This window comes from Parambassis ranga, chromosome 14 (assembly GCF_900634625.1).
Source record: "Parambassis ranga chromosome 14, fParRan2.1, whole genome shotgun sequence".
NCBI classification, from domain to species: domain Eukaryota; kingdom Metazoa; phylum Chordata; class Actinopteri; family Ambassidae; genus Parambassis; species Parambassis ranga.
This window is the reverse complement of record NC_041034.1, coordinates 12021432-12049388: the sequence shown is the minus strand read 5'-3', so window position 1 is coordinate 12049388 and position 27957 is coordinate 12021432. Positions and strand designations below refer to the sequence as shown.

Sequence of the window (27957 nt, the reverse complement as noted above, 5' to 3'; positions counted from 1 at the left end):
TTAAAAATGACACAGAAATCTCTTAATATTTGAAAAATTATAATTTTTGAAAAAAACTTGAAGCTGACCCGAAATGTCCTCTTTGAGATGAATATTTTGATAGTTGAATTGCTGAAATCGGTCAATGTATGTTGGAGATATTGCGCCAAAAAACGTACGGAAGAATAAAAAAGAAGAAGAAGAAATAGGGTGAAGAACAATAATTTCTAGCAACGGCAATCAAACTAATTAAAACAAGCCATTGTTATTACACCATAGAAAGAAAGAGTTCATGTTAATATGGCATGCGGGTACAGAAACATGGGTTCACCCCTAATCTTTGATAGACTTCTGTAGCCTAAATTACATAATCCTATAGCAGATTTATTCGGGATTTTGCAGGGTTAGTGCAGTATAATAAAACTGGCTTATGAATTGTATTTAATTGCGATTAAGCTACAAATGGTGTGTCTGAAAAATCAAATGTTCATAACAGTTTTTATAATTGTGTGTTTTTATAAATATATACCACAGCTGAACATGTATTCTGAATAAATACATAAATAAATAAACAGCCTACTCCTGGGTAATGTCTTAAGTTTATCTAAACTGGTAATCAGCGTGCCTGGTCTGTGCACACAGGAAACCTCCATCTGCCGGTGTGTTGGTAGCCCGTGCATCAGAGCGCTCGCTTTGGTGGTAAACTGGATTGTATGCGCCTGATCATCTCTGCTGCAGACCCAGCAGAATCTCTCTCTCTCTCTCTCTCTCCCATCCACATCGTCACAGCCCTCTTATTGACCTTCAGCCCCTCTATATTTGAATGGTGTGTGGCTGTCTTTGTCCGCCGTGGCTGCGCTTCTTGCTGCTGCTGCTGCCGCTGCTGCTGTGGAGGGGGACGGATACCTGTGCTGCGTTGGCATCACTGCGGACTGTGTTTTGGGTGACAGTGCATCCCCACACTGGGCTGTTATAGTTCGCCTGTGATAGCCAGGCCAGCATGGCGAAAACAGTCGCATCATCCAGCGCAATAACAGGTAAGCTTGGTGTAACGTTTGTTTGGCTGTTCAGCGTTGTGTTGTGTTTACGCCTGGATTTTAAAGCAGACTCATGGATGACGCAACGGTCATTTCCACGTCTTTCTGTGTGTGACGCTGTCTGTGCACTGGTGATCGGGGTGATCGCTAATGCTCTCTGTGCTGGTGTCCAGGATTGTGAAGCGCATTGTTAAAAATGCAGGAACCCTTTAAAGCTGTTTATAGTGATTTTAATCACGATTACGCAGAAAAACAGGGACCCCTCTTTGTGTGTCTCTGTGTACTGTCCTTGTGTGATCTCTTTTTTCCTCACATCATCAAAGCATTAAAGCGTTGATAAGGGTCCGGTCAAGTGAAACAGGCAGACTGTGTTGCTGTTTTTGGTGATGACGTGATTCAATCCGATAAAAGGGTTCAAATAGATGGGGAGAGGGAGACTGGATTGATGCCAATGACACAGGACAGGCCCGTGGATTGTAGCAATTGGAGAATTTGTATGAGCTTTAAAGCATTGCGTGAAGACTTTGTGGGTTAAGACTGGGCCTTTGTCTCTGTAGAGCAGGATGAAGATTAATCTTTCAGCCTCCACACCCTGAAAGAGGGGAAACCTCCCTGCAGGCCAATAATCACATTTAATATAATTGGAGTGAGAACACTTTCACTAAGAATAGGCCTATACACTGGCTACAAGATATACACAGACGGAATGATTGCTGAACTTTTAAAGCCATAAACACTGAAACACAACATTACACCTATGTTTGTGTCAACTACTTGCACTCACAGTCATGTTTATATCAAAAGGCCTCATAACACAAAATGTAAGTTGTATCACCCGTAAATGACACAGTTAATACACCAAAGTTCATTACAGGCAGACTATACCCCTGTGGTCACTGTACCGATCAATACAACAGGCCCATGTTATCAATGGCAGCCTGATAAGTTTGATTAAATCAGTTTGACTTGAAAATTTAGGTCTCCTGTCAGACTGCAGAACAACATTTAACAGTGAGTCAGGGTTGCTTGCCTGCCAGGTTTCAGTACTACACAATAAAAGCACTGACTGAAAAGTAAGTAATTTACTTGATCAAGTGAAGCGACTCCTCACTGTGAGCTGACAGTTTAGCCTACAATGCACATATCGATTCAGTGAATTTGTGGAATTAAACTTTATGCCTTTAAAGTTTACACAGCTGTTTAAAGGAGTGTTTAAGGATACGATTCCACCTACTTTATCACATTTACACTTAGAGCCTGTCCGATAGGCTGTATGGATCATCTTATATGAACCAATATCTGGTCTATCCCTGATATAGTATAACAGTGTCTGTGCTGAGCAATAGTTTTGTAATAGTGTCATCACATAAGTTGCTCAGCAGAGTGCGCTCTAGCACTGTATGCAGCACATGTAGCTGCATGCACAACAGAACCAGCGACAGCGCGAGGTGAACTGTCTCTTGACTAACAACACTTGTGACATTTGTTTACTATGTTAATGAAGCAGCTCCCAGATTTGTGCAAATGTGTAATAAATAACTGGCTTTAAGCTGGGACTGGATAAGCTGTTCTCAGTAGGGTCCTACCAGTTATCATCGTATTAAATGGCCAACCAGTAGGTTCCAGTGGTGACTTATCATTATAACAAGACTGGTTAGATTTAGGCAACACACTAACTTCAGGTCAGGTTCAGAAAAGATTGTTGTTTGTGTTAAAATCCACCTTTTCATAAAACCATCAACGCAATCTCTTCTCTGGGTTACCATGGAGATCTGTCAGCATGCATTAGTTCACAAACCCTTTATCAGTAACCCGGGAAGACGTATCACACACACACACACCCTGTGACTGTATGGTAAGTCTTTGTTGCCAGCACATTGCTCCATTCCCAAGTGTTTTGGTATGTCAGAATGAAGTGTTAGGAGACCACCTCTCCACCATAATTCTGTTGTGCTTTAGGCGAAAAGATGGCACCACCATCCATCACTCTATTTCCTGAAAAAAGGTCCCCAACAAACGGTCACCGCTCTCCAGCCCGGACTGGGAAAACTAGTGAGTAATCTTCCACACACATTACACTTTACTTTCAAGTGGATTCATCTGGTCGAGACCCACTTTTTCTTCTATCAATTAAGAGGATATGTTTCAAGGCATCTCTACTATCAGTGAATGGATGAGCTGCAGTAACAATAGCACAAATTGGCATTCAGCATGGGTGGAGTGACTAAGAACAGTTTCCACCCCTCTCATAGATGTTGTTGCAGTTGGTCCTTAGTGTAGAACTGTTTGCAACACAATGCATTTAATGTTCCCTCTGCTGGTACTGAAGAAGCACTGCAGTTCATTACTGGCTACTGATGTCATGCCTCTTTACACAAAGCTGAGTGTGCTTTCTCATCCCCCCTCCGGTCATGGTGAATCCAGCTCCATCTAACTCAGAGAAGAAACCACACATGAACGGCCATGCATCCCCTTCACATATTGCAGCTAATATCATTAACAGCCATGGAGGTAAACAAAGTAAGTTGACATTATGCTTTTCATTCGGTTGCATTGTCAATGTCTTTTTTTTTGCTCACTGATGTCCTCCCTCATCTTTCAGCTCTTGAGGGATACATGAAAACTGACGACAGGATGCGTTTAGCCAAAGAGAGACGTGAGGAAAGGGAGAGGAGTCTGGGTAGGTGATGTCCTGGATTTGTTTGGCACAAGTGCAAATAAAATAAGAAGCTCTGAAACGCCCCTGGGTTCCTGTGCCTTTGAATTTACTCTGAAAAGTTTTTGTCATGTTTCTTTCTGCAGTTTAATTGGTTTTGGAAGGGCTTTGCTAGGTAATGGTGATTCGTTTTGAGTTCACTGGGTTTCTGATATGATGAGCTGTGTCACTTTAGAGAATGTAGCAGTGGCATTGAATACTGCACAAAAGTAGGTCTCCCACTTACAGATAATCCTGCAGTTGCACTCTGGTGATTCCTATCTTGATGATTTAATCTGGGGGAGGGATGACAGACAAAATCAAATTCAACAACTCAAGCTCACTTTATGACAACAAATGGCGTAAAAAAGAAAGAAAGAAAACACACATTACCCAAATTAGAATGTTTGAATTTGTGAATCACTGCTATCAGAAGTGAATTGATGACACATCCTATTTTGTGAACACTCTTTCAGCGGCCAGAGAGCAACTGATCAGGGAAAAGGAGCGCAGAGCTCGGCTGCAGTATGAACGCACGGTGGAGGAGCGCTGGAGGCGGCTGGAGGAGCAGAGGCAGAAAGAGGAGCTCCGTAGAGCCGCGGTGGAGGAGAAGAGGAGGCAGCAGCTTGAGGAAGAGAGGGTCAGCTGGTTAAAAATACTGTGGGAAAGATAATAAGAGATGGTCTCAGCAGCACACATCCAGAATCTAAAGTCTATACTGAGTATTCATTTGGTTGTGTTGTGTTCAGGAGCGGCTGGAGGCCCTGATGAAACGCTCTATGGAACGAAGCCTTCAGTTGGAGCAGAGGACCAGACGCTGGAACAGGGGCTGCCCAACAGGAGCAGGTAAGAAGCTGGATGCAGAAGCATGACAGGGACAGGAGATATGAATGCTCAGTCTGATACTGCAGGATACTGTGTGTGTGTGTGCGGAGAGCTTTCTCTTGGCCCGACCATTGCTGATGGCCTGGCTGCTAAAGGATGCATAAACAGATATGTTTGCTTGTACCTGTTTCCCTACACAGACAGGATGGCTTTACATGTCTACAGGGGTGCAACAAATCTATATAATAATCATTAGATTTACCACAAAGACATACACAGAACAATATCTGATCACAGCATCCCTGCTGGCATGCTAACTGCCATCATGTCTCTACAGCTGGATGAGGACTTGCTCAGATAAACTGTTCATAATGCTCTGTCTGCTCTGCTCTGCTCCGCCCGCTGCCTATAGGTGACTGTGAGAATGCCCCACTCCCTTTCTCTGCTGCCTCCGTCTTTTCCCATGGCATTGCCTTCCCCCTTCCTGCTGTCAGCGAATCTGGTAAAGTTAAGCCCCCACCACCCATGCCGCCCTGAATGTATATCCCCTCTCCGATTTGTCCAACTGTTACCATGTCAGTCTGTGTGTGGGCTCTTAAGGAAAATGTGTTCTGTTTTTTATGCTTCTTTTTTGTGCATATATGCATTTTGTATCTCTGCAGGCTTCATTATGTTTACTGTGTATGTGTTGTGTCCTCTGGCTTCACATACAAACAATTTTCACAAGAAAACTAAACTAAAAGATTTTTAGATATTTAGTGGTGCTTTTACCATCTTGTTATAATTAGTGTAAACCAGTGTCAGCTATTTTAGGTACTAGATGTTGTCGTGGAAACATGTTTTCCTCCATCAATCCATCACTCTCACCACAGTTTGTTTGCTTAGTGTACTTTCATTATGATTCCCTTGACTTTCCCTCGAAGTAAAACCTCAGGATTAGTTTCCCACGGATTAGTAACATCTTAGTAATTACAAACAGGCTGCTGAACACTCAATCAGGATGACTTGAAAACCCCTGAAACACAGTGGTGGTCATATTTTCAGACTGCGTAGATGTGTTTAGGAGTGTTTTGCTTTAATTTCCTAGGATCAGGGTTTCAAACTGAAAGCAGCTAAGTGCCGCTCACTCTGGATCCCTGCAACTGACTTTTTTAGATTAAATGGCCTAGAATAAAAATATGTGTACTAAAATAGCCAGAGAGACCTCCCATTGAGATGACTCTATTTAGAAATGGGTTCTTTAAGAGTAATAAAGGGATGAGAAGTTATTAAAGATGGACAAAGAACTGCTGTGCTGCTTCTTTGTGATGCGGTCAGTGTGTGTAGTTTTTTTTGTTGCTATCACTGTTTTAGCAATGCTAGTAACTGGGTTCTGGACTGTTGTGCGTAGCCACTTCCACCATACTGCCTAGCAGCATACAGACTTACAGGTTAATTTCCAAAACAAAACAGCTCTACAGACCAGGTTATGTTTGAAGTTTTCTGTCCAAAGTTAACCAGAGAGGAAATATAACACTCAGTGAAACATGGATGTCTACGTATTTATCCCTAAAATTTAATATTATGGCCTAAAATACACACTCTTATAATATTTTGTTTATGTCTGCAAATTAATTTACATTTTTAAGATTCAGCTGAGTGCAGCACATACCGTCCAGACAAGCCTCCTTTCAACTCGACTGAACTAAAGGGACACTTCCATTTTTTAACTGGTGTTAAATGAGGCACTTTCAGCAACTTAAAACAATACAATTACTAGAATGGCTTAGTTCAGTAAAGGCTGAGTGATTAAATTATGTTCTTTTTTTGGTGACGGGCTCACCCTATCTAAAGCAGTTCATGTAGTTCATAGCACCATCCTATAGGTACCCTTATGCAACTCCACTTAAATATAGTTTGGATAGAATTGTCCCATTAATATCTTTTGGTCAGTTGTCTGAATTTATGAGCTTCCTGTTTCTCATCATGCAGCACCCTGCAGCCCTCACAGGTCACCCTTCCGCAGCTCACACCATGCAGATCACAACAGAGCTGGACATCAGGGAGGCTCTCAGTCCACTCCAAATACCCCCAAGGTCAGAGTCTACACATTTCACCAGTCCGTACCATAGAGTTATCGTACAAAAACTGTGTTTTATATCACTCTTACAGAAAGAGCGGCTTCGCAGAGAGAGACGAACTGCATCCCCAGGTTATGGCTCCCCTGTGAGAAGATCTGAATCTCCTGCAAGTGTCACCAAGCAGTTGGCTTCCCCTACTCCCTCCAAGTAAGCGTATTTTGTAGTTTAACTATCAGCTTGGAATTGTGTGTGCAGGGAAGTGGTTCTTAACATCTTTACCTGTGTGCAGGTTGGCATCAAAGGTGCGTGCCCAGTCCCCAAGCAATGCACATCAGTACCATTATTCTCCGACACGACATCTGCCAAACCTGTCGGGTGATGACAGGAGAGCAGAGGACAAGAAGGTGAACAAAACCTGTGAGCAATCCAAAGCTGACACCACGCTGATAAGGAATACCGACATCAACAGCATCTATTCATCTTCACAAACTCAGAAGAATGTGGTCAATGCTGAAACTGCTAAAACCAAATCCTCTAAAGAACAACATCTCAAGTCGGAGAAAAATGAGTCTCCTGACAGGAGGAACCACAAAGACTCAGAGAAGAAGAGCAACGTTCAAGTTGGAGACAAGACAAAAGGTAAAAGCATTTTAAAGCTTACATTGAGCTTGCATTGAGTATTTGCACGTTTGGGTGATTCTGACACCAGATTTTTAAATGTGTGACAGAATCAGCACCATGCACTGGAAAGGTGGCAGCTGGCACAACAAATGCAGAGGAGGCCACCAGGTTGCTGGCTGAGCGTAGACGCCAAGCTCGCGCACAGAAGGAACTGGAGGAGAAGAAAAGGGAGCAGGAGGCAGAAGAAAGGTATGTTAGTTACATTAAGAGAGCATTAAATGAATAGTGGTCAAACAAAAAATGAGTGTGTCTCTATGCTGATCAGATTGAAGGAGGAGAAATTAAAGCAGCAAGTCATACAGGAACAGCAGCAGAAGGAGGCGAAAGCTCAAGCAAATGAGAGAGGGGAAAGCAAGGAAGAGCCTCACAGGCTGAAACAAGAAGAAGAAGAAGAGAAGCGGAAGAGAGATCTGAAGGAGAAGGAGCTGCAGCTGGACAGAGAGGTCAGGGGTCGTAATAAGTTTAGTCACTGGTTGCCATATTTTTATGAAGTATAATCTGACTGTTTGTCCAAAGCAGAAAGAAAAAGTCAAAGCCCAGGCTCATGAAGATGCAGAGCGCCAAAGGCAAGACAGGGAACTGCAGGCACAACAAGAAGAGGAGGAGAGGCAACTAAGAAAAAAGGTCAGGAGAGCGAACACAACCACTGAACTCTGACTTAAAATGTTTGAATCTGTGAATGACTGAATCTTGTGCTACACTTTTGCAGAGAATTGAGGAGATCATGAAGAGAACTAGGAAAGGTGAAGCTGATATGAAGGTACTGTAAGAGACACCTCCTGTTCTCGAACAGTAGACCGACTGCCTTTAAGCACCAGCTGATAATGTGATTTTATTTTGACTATCTGTTGTCTTTATTAAATTCTATTATTGTTATACTTTTGCTTTGTGTCCTGATTAATAAACAAATGTTTGTCTCTATTCTGCATTGAATCAGAAGGAGGAGCAGGTGGAGACGAACTCTGTCTTACCACCAGGTTAGTGCGTGATCCAGTCACCCTGCAGATACTCTGAGTTTGCTTGCTGTCCATTTTTAATTCCGCCCTCTCGCCGCATGCCTTGCAGCTGTAAAAATGCAAACAGGGCATGTATGGTTTATGATTTCATCTTGAGCATGTGCTGCGGTACATTTTTATTTGGCTTCTATCAAATGGGCAACAGATACCAATATTGTTCCAGCTTTCTTCTTCTTTTCTTGTTATGTAATGATTTTCATGCTGTGGCGTTGGCTATTTAGAAAAATCAGCTTAAGTTGAAAAGCAACATTATATATTGTTATATGGTTTATGACTTTGAACATTGCATTGAAAATCTTTGATGTTGGAGAAGGGAGCAGCAGCCAAGGACCTTCCACTTGGATGCTGAGAGGACACGTTTCACTGCAGAGCAGTACCATGGGAGCTGACTGTAAAATTAGCTGCTTTTGAAAATGTCCTTGGAAGATTTTTTCAGGGGCTCACAGTGTCCGCCAGGTCTTTATTTGAGCTGTCCAGTGTTAATACTCAACTCAACTAGGTTTTTCAGTGTTGAGGAGTACCAGAGTACTTGTTACAACAAAATTCAATATATGAGGACTGTAGATACCGTTACCATTTAATTAGTTAGTGATCAAAATACAGTTACACAATTTTATTATTCTGATTGCCCATCATGGACATGCACATATATGCCCAAATATAAATGTATACTTAAAAACAAGTGACAGACATAATAATATATACATTACATTTCTATTGTTTTTCCACCATGGTATTTGAAAAACTCTTTCCTGTTGTCTATTCTGAAGGTTTATACTATAACCTTTTAATATACATTTAAATCCCGGCATTGTATAGAGGATGATTACTTTTTTAAGAAACCTATTTATCAGATATTATATATTTGTAGCCAAAGAACAAGTGTTTTTTAAAAATAAATGTATGTCACTATAGATCAAAACATTATTTTGCTTTTTACAGGCATTTATTTTTGGCTTGCACCCTTCTTTCATCCACATTTATTTTTATCTCTTAATAGGAAATCTATTCAAATGCTGTGTTATCAGTTGAACAAAAGAATGGTTTATACATTAGACAACTGGACAGTTCAAATAAAGTGAGGCCCACTGTGGGGTGTTTTTATTTCCTTCTCAACAGGGGATGTAACAAATGCTAATGTGAATGAGAACACAGACAAAAAGGTCAAAGAACAGGTCACAGTCCAGATCAAGACAAAGGAATGTGCCCTTGTGAGGAAAGAAGTAGCAGTGACACAGAGAGACACTCAGAAGAGCACGCAAGTTAAAAACAACACTCACCATGTGACTGTAACGCAGAGTGTTCCCGACAAGAGACTTGACACAAAACAAGCCAGTGAAGAGCCCGGCAGCCCGCTCAACAAAGCCTGTAAGCAACAGGGAAGAGAGGAGGAGATTAATGCAAACAAGCAGCACAGAGCTAATGCTAAAGTCATAGAACAAATACATAAAGAGTTAACAAAGCCGACAGCAGATGGCAAAGTGAACGAAAGAGATAGCAGCAGGATGAATGGAGCAGTGAAGGGTGCCTTGAAGAGCAGAGCAAGTGCTGCAATAAACCAACAGCAGGGCCCGGATGTATCAACAGCTGAGAAGCAAGCTACAGGAGGGTCACAGGTGGAGGTCCCCAGACCCCCTGTCACACCGCTACCGGTGGGACAACTATCACCACCAGTTATCAAGCTGGAGCCACTAGATGTGAAGCGTACGGGGTCTAGTGATGAGGTGCAGTCAATGGATGTCAGGTGAGTTATCAGGTAATCCTGGAAAAATAGTTTGACTTTACACCCACGCTCATCAATAAACTTCAATGTAATAAATAATGTCAGTTTTTATTGTGATATTTCAGCCCAGCTTCAAAAGAAGAGCTGATTTCAATCCCAGAGTTCTCACCCATCAATGAAATGGAGCACTGTGGCGTGAGTAACACTCGTGCTCTGGAAGATCTGATGGACCTGACAGGAAGTGTTTCCTACCCCAAACTGTCTTCTGAGAGCAGCATAGGCGACTGCAACAAGAACCTCATCGAGGGCGTTGTTAGTCCTATGTCAGACTCAAAGCTCATCAGGATGTCGTCTCCATCCTCAAATAAACTTAGCACTTAGCACTTAGGACCAGTAGTGTCCTTCTAGTTCCCCCTCTCTCCCTCATACACAGGATGTCACATTAGTGCTCTTGTGTCACAACAGTTATGGGAATAGAGCCATAGAGATAAAATGTAAACTATGACTGGCAATATAAACAAAACTTCTCCTATTCACTAATTATACAACAACTGACTGCTGCAGTGATATGGTTGATTCTTAATGTGTGCAAAGTAGAGCACATGTAAAAGAAATTAAAGCAGGTGACAAATGACAAAATGTACAAATATCAGGGTTTTAACATAGAAAATATCAGAAAATATAATAATAATATAGAAAATTAGAAACATTATATTATGATTACTAACCTACATTAGCTTTGTAAGAGTCTTAGCTTCATTTTAATGCACAGATTCCTCACTGGGTCCCAGTTAGGTTCCATTGCTGGAGTATTAAATGGGCAGTTTCACCTATTTAAAGTAGGGTTATATAAAGTACTTAACCATAGCCAGTATACAGTAGATGTCACTTTTACACTGCAGAACACTGGCTGCACTACGGCTGTGTGATTTTAGTGGATCATACTTAATTCTACCCAACACAAGAAGGTCACACAATAACACAAACTAACAAACCAGTTAAAGTAGGTAGGCCTGTGACCCCAGTGGTTAGTAGGGTAAAACTATTTTTAAAGGGGAGTTTGGTGGATTTGAAAACGAATACAGCAGTGAAAGTTTTCCAAAGCCTTCAATTGACTTGATATTGATGTTTTTAAGTGTAACTCGCCCTTGACCCTGCCCCCAACAATTCACTGTGTGGCTTACCTGCCCGTCCTCCTGAACAGGAGCCTGTGACCCACCATCTACTGTAGCTAACACCTTGATTTTGAATAAGCACCTCATACAACCCCACACCCAAGAAACTGAACTATTTCTTTAGTTTGCTCAGAGCACCAGTGAATGCATTTTGTACGCCTGCCTTTGCACATGGCATCTAATGTCTTTAAAACAAAGCCGATGCCAGTCATGCATGTATTGAGGAATGATGGGGGCTGGATTTATATGGCACACAAAAATCCAGCCATACAGACGAAAGCACTGCAATCATTTGTCCTAAAAAGTGACATCTGATTATGGACGTGTGGAGCTGGAGTCCAGAGTGTTGGGAGAGAGAGTGACAACCCAGTACCTTCACATTTCTTAATAACAAGATGGTTGCTTTCTTTTTGCTAGGCCTTTCTGTTGCATGTGAATGAGAAAAAAATGAGACCATAGCTGCCATCTTGAATGTTATGACACATTTAAAAAAATCATGGCGTCAATTCTTTGGAACTGTTTGCAAATATACATTAATCAAGCAAGCAAGGCACCCTTTATTCAATAACTCAACTGATGAATATGCTGACAATGCTGAGCAACTTTAAAAAGTTTTCTGTAGGAGTGCCTTGCTGTTACAGACTGTGTTAGACACAACCTATCTAGCTGTTCACATGTAAGATTGTAATGCACTGGAGCAGGTATGTTTGCCTAGTGATTTGCTGGCTTTTCTACTTCCACCTTGTTTCTTTAAAGTCTTGAGAAGTTTGTACAATTAGGTATTCTTATTCTGTTTTGTCTCACAAGTCATTTCAGTAGAGGCGCCTTATGAGGAACTCATCTGTGCTGTCCACATGCTTAGTTCTTTGTGTCCTGTAATACTTAAAGAAAACAGAAGCTTTTAATGGTCTTAAGTTAAGTAGCCACATAGAAACAGTAGCAGTAATGATATAAGTTAGTGTTTGCTTTTTCTGATTTTTCCAAAAGAGAAGTAATTCAAAGTAAATGCAAATAAGCTAAAGAAAAACAAAGCACTTAAAAAGTATTCATGTGTGCTCATATCCATATAGCAAAACAGTATCTCAGCCTTTAAGTTATACAATTACTGTAGACATTGTGCATGGTTAGCATGGTCGGGACAATGTTGTCTGAAACAATAAAGTGTAAAACTGTAAATCCTGGGGTTTTACTTCTGTGGAAATGCATGCTTATAAAAGTGAAAAACATTACATATTTACATTTTACAAAGTAACAAAGTAACAGCAAAGTAAAAAAAAAGTAATCTAAAAATAAGGCTATAAATTCACATATGATGTTACAAGACATACAATGAGCAGAACATGTTCAGTAATTTTAGTAATGGCACACATAGACCCTAAAATGAACTTAACACTAAACATTCATGTTCAGTTAGTTGCAGATTAATCTACATTCTTCACCTTTAAGATTTTTCAGAAAATTATACTCAACAGGATGCAAAACAACTCAATCATCTTCCAAAAATAAATAAATAACATAACATAACATAACATAACATAACATAACATAACATAACATAACAAAATTGCACTGGGGTGAGCAGTAGATGTCACACTCCCAGCCGGTAGGTGGGCTCCTACCGGCTGGGAGTTGCTCCAGCGCCTCTGTGGAGCTGTGTTTAGTTAATGGTCCGACAGGCAGAGCGACGAAGAAGAGCACAACAGCTGAACTGTGTTGTGCGTCATTTTCACCTCTGTTTTTTGTAAGTACGCGTTCTTTAATGTTGAATTACACCTATTAGTTTTGTCATTTATACGTTTTTGCTCAATTTTGTACCGTACAGCAAAGCTGTTCAAAATGATTCCGCGTGAGTGTCATTTTGTCCGAGTTCTATTGGGTGTTACAAACTAGCGGGTATCGCTAGCTGGTCTTGGCTAATTTAGCAATTCGATAATGTGGTTTGCTCGACCCGCATTCCCATGTTTGTGTCGAGGAAAGAAAACCAAGTAAAAATCTGAGACAGTGTACTCATCACAGCAGAGGCGGGATTGTTTTCTTTCATCGAAAGATCGGTCTTGTTACATTTTATGAGCAGTTTCCAGGAGCTAATGCTAAAAATGGAAGCTCGACACGCTCTGTTCCTAAATCAGGCCGTAAGGAGCAGGAGTGAAACTGAGTCCGCGGCCACCATATTTATCAGTACCAACCCAAACGATCAGCACCATTATAAATATATTTTTATCAGGTGTCAAATATTGCTATATAAAAAAGTCAATTTGTTAGGATAGTATTGTGTGATGTCGCGTTTAATGGGTTGGCTGGCTGCCAGTTAGTGAGTCTGAATTACATTTAGTACTGTGACTTACGTCTCAGGTGCGTCCAAAAGGTTTTCTTGGGATATGTAAATAAATGTTTTAACTATAGCCTATTTTCATAGCCGAGTCGTTGCCCGATCCGTTTAGTCAATTAACTCAGATTTAGTCAACACTGCAAATTTGGGCGAAGAGTAAGAACGTGGTCAGTTGTACTGGTGTTGTGCGAGTTTTGCATGCCTACCGAGAAACGCGTGCCCCGTCGCGGGAACGCGCATAAAGCTAAAGCGGAGACTTTGGAGTATTTTACGGGCTGACAATGCACTATTCCTTCTCGTATTTATCAGTCACAATAAATGATAGGAGACCTGCCATTTAAGAAACATTCTTATTATTATATTTGTGGATGCTCTCATTCATCCAGGTCATAGTCATTTCCAAGAGTTTAAAACGAGGCAACTGGACTCAAGGATTGTTTTTTGAAGACGTTTCGCCACTCCCCCAAGTGGCTTCGTCAGTTCTGCTACTTTTCTGGTTGGGAATCTGAGTTTTATGTGTTCAGGACCTCTGTGGGTGGCTCTTGCAGGAGCTCACATGACTAAGATCCCTATAGTTGGTTAATGGCCAGTTAACGACCAGAAACTGTGGGATGAAGGGACAGGGTCGTGGACAGGTGAGAGCTGTTACCAGCTTAACCTGTTAGAATGAAGGAGTTAACTTGACTGATGATTTGTCAGTATCATTTTGGAACAATGTTGTGAATTTAGAGTCAAAAACATGTAAGTGCAATTGTCATCAATCCGTCAAGCCGTTATCGGCTAAATGGCACAATTAATTGTGATTCATTTTTTTATCTTTATCTCGCCCAACCCAAAATTGCACAATGTTGACAATACGCTGTTTGGCCATTTGTTGCTATAACAAAAAAAGAAAAGGCAGGATGGAATATTGCAATAGTGCATTTTGTTTAATCTAATCTACACAGTGACGCTACTGAATAAACTGGCTGCTGATAAGACTAACAAACCTTGATCTCTACATAATGTTTTACATATTGTAGTTGGTTGGCTTTATGCATTTCATCTTAATGTAACCTAATGGATTTAAAAAAAAGTAAAAAATAAATATAATTCAGGCCACGTGCACAAAAGATAAAGTCGCTTTCATTTAAAAAACAATTTCCGTAAAGGCGGCATCATTTCAGTTAATGTATCCGCATGTATCCACACAAAACCACTGTAACAGAAAAACATAATAGTTATCATCCACTTGCTGTGTTGGCAGAGGAGCTGAAGATTTTGCTGTGAAAGGAATAACAAGTTCAGTAGTTTGTTGTTGTCAGAGTAAGCGCACAAGAGTTAGGGCACGGGGTGAGCTGTGGGGTCATTTTCAAAAGTTATAATTTTTGAGCTGCTAATACGCTGGATCCGTGTGGACAGGGCCTTACCCTCTCTGTGTACTAAGCATTTAATGCTTGCTGCACTTAATGTGTTGTGACAGTTTCTTCAGCATCATGAATTGAAACCCTATAGTTTGTTTTGGCTGAGTAACAGTTAGTCAATGATTCTAAATGCTTTGTCAACTTTTCTATCTAATTTAATGTGCTGTTTTTTACCTTTAGATTAGTCACCAATTTCCAAAGATGGTCCGAACTCATTTTGGGCCACCACGCTTAAAGCACAGGTAATGTATGCCTCTCATGTCTAGTTGCAGCCAATCCAATTTTTTAATGTTTTGGGGAGACTTAAGACAAATGTTGCCCCTGATTTTGTAAACTAGTTTAATGTATAAGCTGTAGCTCACCAGTTTTTTTTTTACTGTGTTTCAACAGACCTTATGGCGATGATCGTGGTATGGGACCTCGTGAAGGGAATTTTAACCCAAACTCCAAAGGGCGAGGAGATGTCCCAAGTTACTCAGTAAAAGGCCCTTTTAACTGGAGAGAATCCAGAGGTAGAGGACGACCCCCTGTTGCCAAAAGAGTTCCTCCAAGTGGAGAGCAAAGGGAGCAACGTTTCAATCACTGGAGGTCCCAGAATCATGATTCTTTTCAAGCATACCCTCCCAAAATGGATCCGCATCATAGCCAAAGAAGGCCTTCTCCGGCAAGGCCACATCGGTCCCCTCACGTCCAGCATCATTCATCCTCTCACAGTCCTTCACAAGGACACCAGAGTCAAAGAGGCCCACCTTTCCACGGCCAACCCTCGGGGCATAGGTCACCGTCCCCGAGACATTTCCATAACCACCCAGCTGACAGGAGGCCAGGCCCTTCCCCCGCCTACCAGGGATCTTTCAGGGGCAATAAAAGGCAATCTGGGTTTCCCCAACATGAGCAGCGAAATCGAGACCCTCGAGGGAGTTACAGTCCAAGAGAAAGGCATTATGATCACCCTGGTCATGGCATGAAGCGCTGGAATGAAGCTGGCTCATTCTCTCATCCACACAATGGAGAACACGGGCCCTCTGGGTCACAGAGGAGCCCCAGAGAGATACATGGGAGAGGCTCATGTACAGAGAGGTACAGGAGTGAAGCAACAACCCCAGCTGGGTAAAATTATTAAAGAGGAGGCTTGAGGCTTGCCACTCCTCCCAGGCACAGGGGTTGTAATGATTTCCCCGGCCCATAATTGTTAGAGGGGATTGAGGGGGGTCTGATGTAAATGTGGGTTCACCTGCCATTAAGGAGGAATGTAACATCTGTAATTGCTCTTTGAAAATTTACTACTTCTACCTGTTTCATTCTGTCATGGCATTGTGAAGGGGCTACATTAACATAGAAGTTAAAAGTTCGGCCTCCAACTTGAAATGGCAATGGATCTGTCATTGTAATGATTTCTGTATTGTTTGATGGATATGCAGGTGGTCATCTGAGCAAGACACCAGGCGGCAGCGTGGTCCCGGAGAGAGGCAGGGCAGTCGTTCCCACAGTAGAGAGAGGGCACAAGATGTCCCTCATCCACCCCCTTACAGATCCCCTTCATGGAAAGGAGGTCCATCACCATCATCCTCATACCACAGGAGCCCCCATGAGAGGCAAGGGGCAGGACCCCGCAAGAGGAGGATATCAGACATCAGCATGCCCTCCTCAGACCCTGTGCTGGAGCATGGCAATCCAAAATACCCCAAGAGAGAGCGACCCCAGCCACTCCGTATTCCCAGGCCATTTGGTCCTAAACCATTGTCTCTAAGAGATAGAAGTCTCCTAGTTAAAAACCGGCAAATTAGAGCAGAGTCTCTCATGAAGCTCAGATTACCTCCATTTGTGAAACCCAGGTTTCACCTGGGTGACCCTGCACCTCGAGGAAATCCCAGCTATGGTTTTGCTATAAGGAAGAGGCGTTTCCCATTCAATGCAGTTCCACTGAAAAAGTTTGAACCAAGAAGGGCAAAACTACAACAGTCACCACCCAGAGAAGAGGCCAAGTCTTCAAGAGGCTCTGATACAGGAAAAGAACAGGTGGAGTCTCGCCGGTCCTTGAACACACACAGGTACGGTATTTTCCTTGTTGCACTGTTCGCAGGGGCTTGATGAAATAATGAGATCAAGAAAGAATGTCTCTTTTTGAAATGGGTGCCAGCTGTGGAAAATGGAGATATCATGATGACATAAGTGAGCAACAGTGTTTTCAAATGCCTCCCTATCTGTGTGCTACGCATGTGTCAAAGTAACTTCGTATCAAGTGGGATGTCACACAGCACAACTTTAAAGCCAAACCCATTTTAAACCCTGACAAATGTTTATTAGCATTGATGAGGAGTGTGGAAAATGATTGAGCTCTGCTGTTGGTGGATTTCTCAGTTCTAAGCTTAAAAAGAAGCATGTTGTGGATACCACTTCATCCTTAACAAAGGACATGGCCAAACAGAAGCTGGAGATTCAACACGCTGTAAAATTGTAAAACGGAAACAGCTAATGGAGGAGCAGACTCCCCTTAAAATCATCAAAGGAAATTGCCATGCTGCAACTTTACATGGCTGAAAATGGGTCAGGCTTGCGATAAACACCAAGAGAAATTACGAAGTAAGTAGCAAGACTGATGGAGTTCCCAAGAATACAGCCTGAACTACGGATACGTCAGCATGGGAATTCGGATGACACACATAGTGGTCATTGCTGGGAACAGCTGACAAAAGAAGACGAAATTCTGTCGCTTAGGGGTGCTACGAGCTGAAAACTGCTCATATTCATTTTCCCTGATGATAAATTTATTAGAACATAATTCATAGTTTGAACTTTAAATTACCAAACACCTACATAGGTGCATATCCCCCCCCCCAACCTTCAAAATATTTATTCTTGAAACTTGAAAAAATTATTAAAACCTAGACAAAGATGCTACTAGGTTCAGGATTTTTGTCCTCATTCCCGGAGCAGCAGAAATCAAAGAATTTAGTAAGTCACACAAGAAGAAGATGTGTAGTTCTATCATTCCCACTGAAAACTAAGAGGAGACAACTACTGCTACTGCTTGTACTTCACTCCTGCTTCCCTGCAGTCAGGAACCCCGAAGAAGCATTTCTATAGATCCCATGCTTTCAGGCACGTACCAGATCTGAACCATGTCAAAGCTGTTTTGATGAAGTGCAGTTCAGCATATGCAAGAATACGGATGGTGATGTTTGACGTAGCTGGGAAAAACCTACAGTGGATGAGACCTCGAAACAGTGTGGAACTTAACACATCGAAACAGACTGGACATAAATTGCTGTGAATAAGATAAAAAGTGGCAAGAATTGTAACGCAATACTGCATTTGGGGCAGCAGCTAAATAAGCCTTAGCTCTGGGCTTATTATCACTCCATCTTTTTATCTTCATACCAGTGTGAATTTGGTTTTGACCAACAGGTCGACATGTCTGTTATTTCTTGATCTGACCTGTGACCTAAATCTCATGATGAGAGATGTGAGCCCTTATCGCTCATCCCAAGGCTAATGGAACGAAACCCTGCCACACTAAAGCCAAACCATGCTCATGCCGACCTGCAAAGATATTATCTTGAGTGTGATGGACAGAAGATGGTATAAATCGGGCCCCCTCCTACTTTATATTACTGCAACTTACAACTACTCCAAACTGCGCTGCACATGCTCCTAAAGCTGTCATATGATGTCAACCTTGCAGTCATTGGCCTCACATGTAAAGGAATATTGGATCTAAAGAGATGGAAGTCTCTAACCTGCGCCCTGCAAAGCCTTCAGTAATCAAAAAAGCTTGGACCTACTTGTGAGACACACATTGGATCATCTTTGAACTGCTGCACAGCTACAGAGAAGACGCTGCTAAGCTGTCATAATCATTACTTCAGATGTGTTCCACCAGTCAAAACTACAATTGTCCTAAAGAACCAAATGGCCTCTTGTGAAACCCTTGGAATGAAAACTAGGAAGGGCCTGAATATAAAACCACCTTGCTGTGAAAACGAGGCATTGCCTGTGTGTCTAAAAGAGGAATAATTTATCGAAGACTTGCTGACGTGATCTAAGCTGATACCTTAAAGTCCTCTCCAACATTTGGCCGCTCTAACAATCACTGAGTAAATGACAAGAACTCAGATTGATTCAGGGTACAAAAATAGGAGTAAAGAAGCATGGACATTCCATGGTTTTTGTAAGTACCAAAGACAAGTGTGGCTTTATCATAATTTTGTTGCCTGCAAAACAGTGTTTTTCATGACTGCTTTAAGTTGCATTGCTTAAAAGAACGGACAGGCTAACTGTATTTTGTCTTTCAGTCTGTTTAATTCATTCTAAAGACTTGAAGCTGTGCTGTTGTAGGGACTAGAATGCTTATGGAGATTATAAATCTCTCTTCAGGTCCTCTCCCATCGAGAAACGTGATCTTGTTGTCTTGTCCCACTGGCCACCTGGACCAAGCTCCTCCAAAGGTGGTTCGCCCCCTAATGATCGCAGCCCAAAGTCAAAGACGGGTAAGGACATTTTTTATTAACTTGCCTATGCTCTTGCTCTTGATGTTAAAGGTTTTTATGTATTTACTCAAGTTGAGCTTGTGTTTCTTTCAGAACGCAGTTCAGATGCAGAAACCTCCCCAAACAGGAGACTCTCAAAGTCTGAGGATTCCAGATCACCAGAAAACAGAAAACCTGAATATTTGGATAAGAGGATGTTCAGGTACTTTAGAATGGGAATTATCTAATAGTAAAACATAACCCTTGAGCTGAGTAGGAATTGCAGCCTTTCAACTTTGACAACAGGTTGGAATGGCAGCTCTATGCAGCAGCTATGTGGATTCTGATCTTCCTGTTTTTTTGTTGTAGGCCACCTAATATGATGCATGACAACCACAGAACTGGGAGGCCCTTCAGGAGACCAGGACCAGGACCTATGCAGGTCAGTGAAAATTTGTCACACATCATGTCATGGTAATTCAACTACTGCCAGAAGATCAGTCCAAGGCCAATATAAGCGCACATATGCAACAATTCTCAGTTTTATATATTGATCACTGTATGATGATGTCATACAACAATCTAGAATCCATAAAATTATACTTAATACACAAATTCCTTACTCTTGTGTTTGGCAGAGGCCTGGTGGCCTGAGGAGGATGGGCCCTGACCTGTCTGGAAATATTAGAAGACCTCTCATGGTATGTATGCATGTGTGACTTCCGAAATCACCGCTTCCCTTATGACGCTGCCTTCTTTTTAAACTTATTTTTCATTATTTTGCTTTCTTAAAGGAGACTATAGTGCCACGTCCTTTCCCGAATCAGAGACCAGTGTTTAAGAAAAGTTACAGCATATTGTCCAAATACCGCAACATGAGAGTGATGCGTCAACGTCCACCATACAACCGAGGACCCAACCAACAACGCTGGTGATAATCCAGTGAGTTGAGCTGCATTCTGTTTCCCAAGCTGGAGAATGCTGAAACAAAGACCTTCACTGCTGAGTGGACTGCACAAACCTTCATCCAACCCACCGGTGTATTGTTGCAGTGTTGTTTCTTGAGTTTTGCTACAAGTGTTTCAGTTGCATCTCAAGTACTGCAGTACTCTGTTTTAGATATTTGTAATATATGCCTTTATATGATACTGTCCTGCTGTTTGGGGGTTGAGACTTGCTGCTTGTGATCTTGACAGTACTAAAATAGCATTTTTTGTTTACCAGCAGCAATCTATTTCATGTTTACGTGCAAAAAACACTTTTTTTGACCTTTGTGGTTGGTAAAGACTTATAACATGAGACTTCTTGATTAAACATGTTTTGATTAGAGCACAGCCTTGCAGCTGATGCAACTCTTTGTCTCCTTGTAAAACTTGTAATCACATGTTGAGTTTGACATTTGAAATAAAATGTGGTTCTCTTTACATTGTAGATTTGTTATTTTCATTCAGTAACTTATTGTGCATCCAGGAAGTCTTTGTATCTTCTGTAATAAAGTAGATGGGATGGGTGCGTCCTGATCTGCTCGACTGGCAGCATACACGCTTGTTTAAATAAGCCATAACTAAAGAGCAATTGAAAGCAAAACATGGCAGTGTGAACACTCCCTTAGTCATTGTTGCTCAAAAGGGGTTGAGCTTTGCAATCTGTACTTTTAAAGCTGCTGCTGTGTGACAGTATTGACTCTGGCTTTTATGATATCAGAGGGAGATCCTGCCCATTTCAGAACAAGGATAATCTAGTGATAAATCCAAACCTTCAACCATTACACTTTCTTCTGCCCTGTTATGTCCTGTCTGCACCGCCTTCACCCAGCCCCCAGTGTTATTTGTATGCGAGTGGAGCTCCACTCTGTCCTGTGCTAAACTTAGCCCTGACAGTCCCACTCCTCATCACAACATGCTCTGCAGACCACTGTAGATCACAATGGATGGTGTCATGTTACCCCAGATGCTGCTGTATCTCACCAGTGACTCTAGAAAAACAAGGTGAGTGTATACCCCAGATCTTGTACCGTAACTGCCAATAATCTGGTAATTGGTTGATATGTTTACTAATGACTGTATGCTCCTCTTCTCTGCATTGGTTTCAGCATGTGTCAATGTTCAATGCTCTGGCATGAGAGAAACAGCTGCCTCTTACTGTCACACCCCCATTTAGATTTTTACACTATGATGAAGAGTTCTTGGTCAAATTGTTAGTTGTTTTATTATGGAAGAAGTCTGAATTCCTCTGACTTGCTACCATCTGTCATTTGTAGATGTAGACTTAAAGGGTCTGCAGGTTTTTCTGTCCTTTACTCTGCTTCTCTGTCACGATGGGCAGCTATAGCTCAGCCCTCATTCCTGGTAAGCCTCACCGCTGCTGTTACATTGACACACTACAATGCTTTATTACTGCATGTTCAAAACTGATTGTTAAAGCATTAGTGAATAAATGGACAAGATTATAGGTTAATAAACTATTTCCTGGCTTTGTAAGATGTGTTTTAACATCTACTCTCCACTTTCTCTCAAAGACACTGAAGAGTTTGATTCAATTGTGTCTGTGGCGGAGAAGCTAAATGAGCAGGTAGCTCATGCTGCTGATGAGAGGTTACAGTCTGAGCTTCAGACTCTGGGAAGTATACATTTTTGAAAGTGGTCACTTCCATTTTGATGACTATCCAGTCTGACTTGTAGTGGCTTATGTAAAAGGAGTGTGTGGTCTGGCGTGTTTGTGTCCTATCTGTCCTTGGGATAAATTTAACTTTTTCCTGAGCTGCCTCATGCACACACTGACACAGTCTGTACAGCGCCGTAAGATATCTATTTTGGCTCCTTATTGAAAGCTACAGTGTGGACATGTTGTCTACCCCTTGTGGCAATGACAGTAACTACACAAACAGGTCTTATAAGATGTCTCAAACTAGATTTGTTTTACAGGTAACACTCATGATGGAGGAGGAAACAAACAAAAGCCAGAGTGAGGCTGTGAATTCTTCAACACTTCATGAAACTGTTTCCCAGCAAACAAGTCAGAATGGATCCACCCTGCCCGTAAGTATATATATATATATATTTACAAGTCATTATTGTGTAAATGGCTGTGATTCATTATGTTAAATCTTCACTCTCTATACAGGCAGCAGAAACTAAAAGCATACCCACACAGTCCTTCTCCTCTCTGCTGCCAAAGGCTCTCTCTGCTGTACTACACCCAGGCCTCACATCTGAGCCCCGGCCAAGCAGAAGTCCACAGAAGCACACCTCACCAAACCTGGAGCAACTGCAGTCAGAGCTCAGAGACCTGAGGGGCCAGTTTGAACAAATGAAGAGCCAGCACAAGTATGCTGCTTATATGAGCTATAACATTTCTTAGAGTACATGTGAATTCAACATGTTTTATGTTTCAGCAAGGAAATCAAACTGCTGATGAATGAGCTTGATGAGGAGAAGAGGATTCGTTTAACTTTACAGGTAAAGAAACTAAACAGAATTAACTTTAAAAAAAAACTTGACAGAAACACTTAAGATGAGACTTTTTTTGTTTTGTTGTAGTTGGAAATTCAGCGTATGAAGAAACACATGGCTAAATGAGGGGTGAGAAAAATCAGCAAAATAATCCAAACTTTTCTGTTTGGTGGACATCGTCTTTGTTTTCTGTTGGATTACCGAGTGGACTGACCACAAGGACTGAGTGTTTTTACTGAGTCACTGCTGAGAGTGCAGAGAAGAAGCACAGAGGGAGCAGACTCAAGGTGTAAGGCTGCAGCAGACTGTCACTTGTCTCTGGGAGTGAGCAGTGCTGCAGGTTATATTTACTTATGCAACATCTTTTAACATTGCTTGATGGAGAAGATGTTATCTTGAGTGTTTTGAAGAAGTTTGTATTGCAGGCTTTAGATGTGTTGATGATGCGGCCTCAGCAGAGAGGAAGGAAGTTAATCCACAGGTGAAGACCGATCTTTTCTACACTACACATCATACACTATCATATTTATATCTGCATATATTTTTAGCTGACCTGTTGGTTAATGGATTTGTTTCCTGATGTATAAGAGTATTAATTAAAATGTTGGACATTGTAAGAATTGTGAGAAATATATGATTCTGCAGAATATGGGTTTAATATGTCTTTTTTTCATGTTATACAATTTTTAATAACACAGGTCTTTCTTGCTCCACAAATGGAAGCAAATAAAATCCTGTTTCAGCATTTTTTTTTCTTTCTCCCCCTTTTTCTGAAAAACATATATCTTCTGTTAAAATATAGCGGTATATTACATTTCAATTTTTCAAGCACATCCTTATTTTTCCTGGAGAATATGTGAGGTTACTTTTTAACAAAGGTCTGATTTTGGATCAGAAGTTGGATTCTCCACAGGGAATGGGGTTGAAGGTGATCTCTTTGTTTTCCTCAAGAAGGACGTCGTATCGACACAGAGGCCTGTGAGGGATGGAGTTATTACTATAAGTGTCAAGCTGCAGGGTGTGAGGGGTTGTGCGTGTGTGTTCGTGTGGATACCTCTCTTTGCGCACCACGTGTGTGAGTCGAATTCGGAGGATACGGAGCTTGTGTTTGGGTTTAAGTGCATTCCCAATGGAGAATTTGAGAGACACTTTTTTCACTGGCTGGATGTCCTTGTTAAACTGGGCCAGCAGCCTGGTGTCTGTGTACCTCCTGAACTCTGAGGCTTTACTGTTAGAAAAACAAAAACACAATACTGAGTGAGAACAGAAGAAAGGGATGAAATCAAGCAGGTATTTATGAGCACTCACTGGTCAATGACTGCCACAGCTTCTGTTCCATTTCCATGAAGTTTTATAGTCAAGTATCCCCAACGAACCTCCTTGTTCCATATCATGACCTCCACCCTGTACTGCGTCACTGAGAGAGGACATTACATTTTTATTCAAAAATACCAACATCAAATCAATCTTTTGTTCATTTAGGAATTAGGTGGCATTGCTGTTACATACAGGATTCACTGAAAAACAGAACAGACACATTAAAATACAAAACAATAACTGAACCATCACACAACATCCTTTTCACTTCCTCTTTTATGTTTCATCAAAACAAAAATTTGCTGTTAAACAAATCAACTTATATACATTACATCTGGTATACATCTGGTATCTATTTTCTATCTGCAGGCATATTTGAATTTAGTTACTTACTGCAGAATGGAGATTGTGCATTTGTTGTGAAGTAAGTTTTTGTTTGGTTGAGTTTCAGCAGGACGTCTTTCCACTGGGTCACATCATAACCTGGATGTTTAAACAGAAAAGCTGCATCAGTTTTAAAGTATCACACTATTAAAATACACATATAGACAGGTAGTTCAACTTTTACATCAAAAATATGTGCATTTTAGAATCTCAGTTGATTTTACTCCCATAAATGTGCATAGGGCACTTTTTCAGTAGGTGGGTTAGCACCATATTAAGTAGCCTCAAACTCAACACAACACAAGCTCCCCTTCTACTTTTTAAAAGCAAGAAACACGCAGAGGGATCTGGGTCATAAGGCAGGCATAGGACAGAGAGGGTGAAAGCGAAATAGAACAAACATACATCATCAAACGTGTGTGACAATATGTGTGACAATATTCATCACCAACCAAAGACAGGACATCCAGCATCACCAAACTGCCCACAATCCATGCAGTCTCCATCCAGAAATTTGCTGTAAGATGAGCAGGGAAAGCCTCTGCTGTCACATGTCCGATTCACAGTATCCATGAAGAGCAACGCTGACCTCTGGTGGTCACATTTAAAATAGGATTGTCCTGTTCAGAGTCAAGAAAGTGGATTGTTAGCATTCTATAGTTCAGCTCCTTAACACGAGATGCTTAATGATCTTACCAGAGAAGATGGTCCTGGGGCAGCCAGGTTGGTCTGTTCCTCCATTGGCATAGAAATCAATGTGACCCAGAGTTTCTCTGAAGCCCAGTGCTGCAAGCAGACAGTTTGCATGTGAATATGAGAACAATAACTGTACATAAAGTGTGTATGCTATTTTCAATAGTTTATAAACTGACCATCTATGTCTGTGTGCAGGACATCCACAAATTGTGCATCTGTGGGGTCCAGTCTGCCCTCTGGAGGAAGGCTGGTAAACATAGGCCCCGCAGGATCCAGAGCTGCAAATATTACATTAGAGAATCTCAGTAGTGTTTTAGAATAATTAACACTAGATGACAGGGGCCAGAAAGCCAAACTCCTTCTTTCTTTTTGTTTGATTGAGTCTACAGGGACTTATCAAACGGTACTGTTTTTTCCTGGTGATATTCATCCAAGCAGTATACAATATCATTATTATTATTTCAGGGCTGAAAGTTGTGTTTTCTGCTGGGGCTGTGAAGGGTTAATCAGGCTCACTTCATTATTATGCTGTTTCAGTGAAATTATTGTAATTTTCTGGGAAACAGAACAGGATGTGCAGCTTACCTGTAATTCTTCCAACTTGTCCATTCAAATTAGCACCAATGAAGCCTGATATATGAGCTCCTAGACTGACCCCGATCATGTGGATGTCATTCAGAGAGGCGCCATGATCCTGAAAAGATCAGTTATTAGTCTCATTATTATTATTATATATAACAGGCTGTGGTCTAAACAGTCAGATACATACCTGCATCCTTTTAATAAAAGCTGTGAGGTTGCCTGCTGCCTTGTGTGTGTTCTCCACCGCCTTCAGATAATTCACATTAGTGGCTCCACGGTTCCAGTCCACCACTACCACATTCATGTCTTTCCTGTCCAGCAGCAGCTCTCTGATCTCATTCACCCACACAGGTGGAGATCCAGTGGGCCGATATCCGTGGATGATGAAGGTGGTGGGTCTCGACATTTTGAACTGGGGATGGGCCGTTAGGTTGGTGTGGGATAGGAGGGCAGCACAGGTGCTGATCTCCCTGGTGTACAGGAGCAACCTCACTCTGAGGCTGGTGCCGATGATGGCATGACTGAGACTGAGATCTGTGAACTCATGACACTCCTGAGCTGGAAGGGAAGGCAAGAGAAAAGACAAGATGTCACCTTCTTTATAACATCTTGTGATAAGGGAACGGGACCTAATGTGGTGTTGTTCAGTTTGTCATTGACACAGTTTGTACTTTTCACATTAGCTTTAGATAGCTGTCAGATTTTCACACATTGTTAGTGTTTAACCTTGTACAGCGGACTGTCATATAGTGGTTTACATTACAGGTGTATAGTTTGGTGAACCTCCTATAAAACATGGCAGTGCAAGTAAATGGAAAAATACATTCTAAAATATACAAATAGTGAAACAAGAAAATGTAAGAAAAGTACGTAAAAAGTGTTATTTCTTGATTTGTCATTTTGTCCATGCCACAACAAAACTGCACATTAAACAATAAAAAACAACTGACAACAAAATAAGGCATTCAAAAACACTCATCTATGTTTCCACCTTTGTTGACAGTATCTGTTGCACAATAGTTGTGAGCACATACTCCCACAGAGGCATACAGTATATCAGCTGTGAGGCCAGTTTAACCAGAGTGTAACCACCGTGTGATCACGGGAGGATATCTGCCCTAATGTGTGGCTTTTCTCAGGAAATTTCAGTTCCTGAAATGTGTGTTGACTGAACTCTAACTACACTTGTAGGTGTCTACAAATAGCATATATGGACAAAGTTTACAATGTAAATAGGGTGATTTGCATTTTATAGTGTTATGCTCTGAGCCTTACCTGTGCATATGAGAACAGTTGTCAGCAGCAGGGGTGTCAGATACTGCCACAGGAACATGCTTTTCACCAGCTTTGAACAACAACCTGTGGATAGAGTAGTCAGATTACTTACAAACAAACGACCAAGGAAACCAAGACAAACTTTTCTGTTGAGTTTACCTTTAAGAGCTCACTGACCAAAGTTAAGAAGTCTGGTTACTTATCTACTTATCTTCTGATGTGATGTCTTCATGAATGAACAGAAAAAAGTAATTACAGTGTTGATGGCAGTCGGGAAACTTTCTGACTGAACATGCCTCCACCCCCTGTGAGTATTCAGCCAATGACCTATCATAACTGAAACTGAAATCTTTTCTTTATCTGTGTCTCTGTTTCTTCTGCTACAAGGGGACGCCTTACATTTACTGAGAGTACTGTATGTTGCTCAAATTTAGTTGTGAAGAAGGACAGAGTGTAACACGCCTTCAGCGCTGTCAGTCTTACCGTAGATGAAAATATTTCCTGGCCGGGAGTGTCAAAAATCCATACAGATACACACTATCTTCTGTTTGTAACTCCACATATTTCAGCAGCGTTTGCATCAGGAAATGAGAGGAAAACAGCAGCAGTACTCCTGCGTCTGCATAGTCTCTCAAGGATAACCACACCCCTCACCCCAGGTCATTGTGTTCACAGGTGAAACATTCCTATGAAGTCACTCCCGGTTGCTGTGAACAGAAACCGGTTGTACGACTCTTCTTTGTTTTTAATGTAAGTTCTGTCAAACTTAAGCTTTGTGTATTGAAACCAGTCTTATTCATGTGGAGGGAATGAGAATGTAAGTAAAATACGTCATTGTGGTTTTTTTCTTTCCAAAAAC

At 41.5% G+C, this 27957-nt stretch overlaps 4 protein-coding genes across 13 annotated transcripts; 3 read left to right on the top strand and 1 right to left on the bottom strand.

The window, feature by feature from the left end:
- The first annotated feature begins 764 nt into the window (after positions 1–764).
- Positions 765–12110, top strand: map7d2a (MAP7 domain containing 2a). Of its 4 annotated transcripts, none has more exons than XM_028421018.1 (17): positions 765–1016; positions 2976–3068; positions 3441–3527; positions 3619–3696; positions 4188–4351; positions 4461–4557; positions 4949–5038; positions 6508–6611; positions 6688–6803; positions 6886–7235; positions 7325–7466; positions 7543–7720; positions 7797–7901; positions 7987–8037; positions 8215–8254; positions 9413–10037; positions 10142–12110. In XM_028421018.1, exons 1-17 carry the CDS (start codon positions 980–982, stop codon positions 10395–10397), a joined length of 2613 nt encoding a protein of 870 aa, XP_028276819.1. In that variant the 5' UTR covers positions 765–979; the 3' UTR covers positions 10398–12110. The 4 variants fall into 4 exon arrangements, with proteins under 4 accessions (XP_028276819.1, XP_028276818.1, XP_028276817.1 ...); XM_028421017.1 differs by having other exon boundaries at positions 3441–3536; positions 8218–8254; XM_028421016.1 differs by having other exon boundaries at positions 3441–3536.
- Positions 12111–12806: 696 nt separating this feature from the next.
- Positions 12807–20823, top strand: LOC114445798 (uncharacterized protein C2orf16). The gene is made up of 9 exons (XM_028421020.1): positions 12807–12932; positions 15104–15165; positions 15314–16003; positions 16345–16974; positions 19301–19413; positions 19507–19615; positions 19762–19834; positions 20031–20093; positions 20187–20823. The coding sequence occupies exons 2-9, from the start codon at positions 15125–15127 to the stop codon at positions 20325–20327; spliced, it is 1860 nt and encodes a 619-aa protein (XP_028276821.1). The 5' UTR covers positions 12807–12932; positions 15104–15124; the 3' UTR covers positions 20328–20823.
- A 355-nt stretch (positions 20824–21178) lies between these two features.
- LOC114445943 (SH3 domain-containing kinase-binding protein 1) lies at positions 21179–23470 on the top strand. Of its 5 annotated transcripts, none has more exons than XM_028421289.1 (7): positions 21179–21380; positions 21653–21740; positions 21911–21963; positions 22317–22430; positions 22516–22718; positions 22787–22850; positions 22932–23469. In XM_028421289.1, the coding sequence occupies exons 2-7, from the start codon at positions 21710–21712 to the stop codon at positions 22968–22970; spliced, it is 504 nt and encodes a 167-aa protein (XP_028277090.1). In that variant the 5' UTR covers positions 21179–21380; positions 21653–21709; the 3' UTR covers positions 22971–23469. The 5 variants fall into 5 exon arrangements, with proteins under 5 accessions (XP_028277090.1, XP_028277087.1, XP_028277086.1 ...); XM_028421286.1 differs by having other exon boundaries at positions 21911–22011; XM_028421285.1 differs by lacking the exon at positions 21653–21740 and having other exon boundaries at positions 21911–22011; positions 22932–23470.
- Positions 23471–23478: 8 nt separating this feature from the next.
- On the bottom strand, positions 23479–27744 carry lipia (lipase, member Ia). Of its 3 annotated transcripts, none has more exons than XM_028421280.1 (11): positions 27582–27744; positions 27099–27182; positions 26011–26381; positions 25827–25935; positions 25418–25519; positions 25242–25331; positions 24998–25165; positions 24555–24644; positions 24153–24261; positions 23899–24072; positions 23479–23820 (listed from the first exon to the last, which is right to left on the bottom strand). In XM_028421280.1, the coding sequence occupies exons 2-11, from the start codon at positions 27154–27156 to the stop codon at positions 23736–23738; spliced, it is 1356 nt and encodes a 451-aa protein (XP_028277081.1). In that variant the 5' UTR covers positions 27157–27182; positions 27582–27744; the 3' UTR covers positions 23479–23735. The 3 variants fall into 3 exon arrangements, with proteins under 3 accessions (XP_028277081.1, XP_028277084.1, XP_028277082.1); XM_028421283.1 differs by lacking the exon at positions 27582–27744 and adding an exon at positions 27276–27528; XM_028421281.1 differs by lacking the exon at positions 27582–27744 and adding an exon at positions 27258–27527.
- Between the last annotated feature and the right edge of the window lie 213 nt (positions 27745–27957).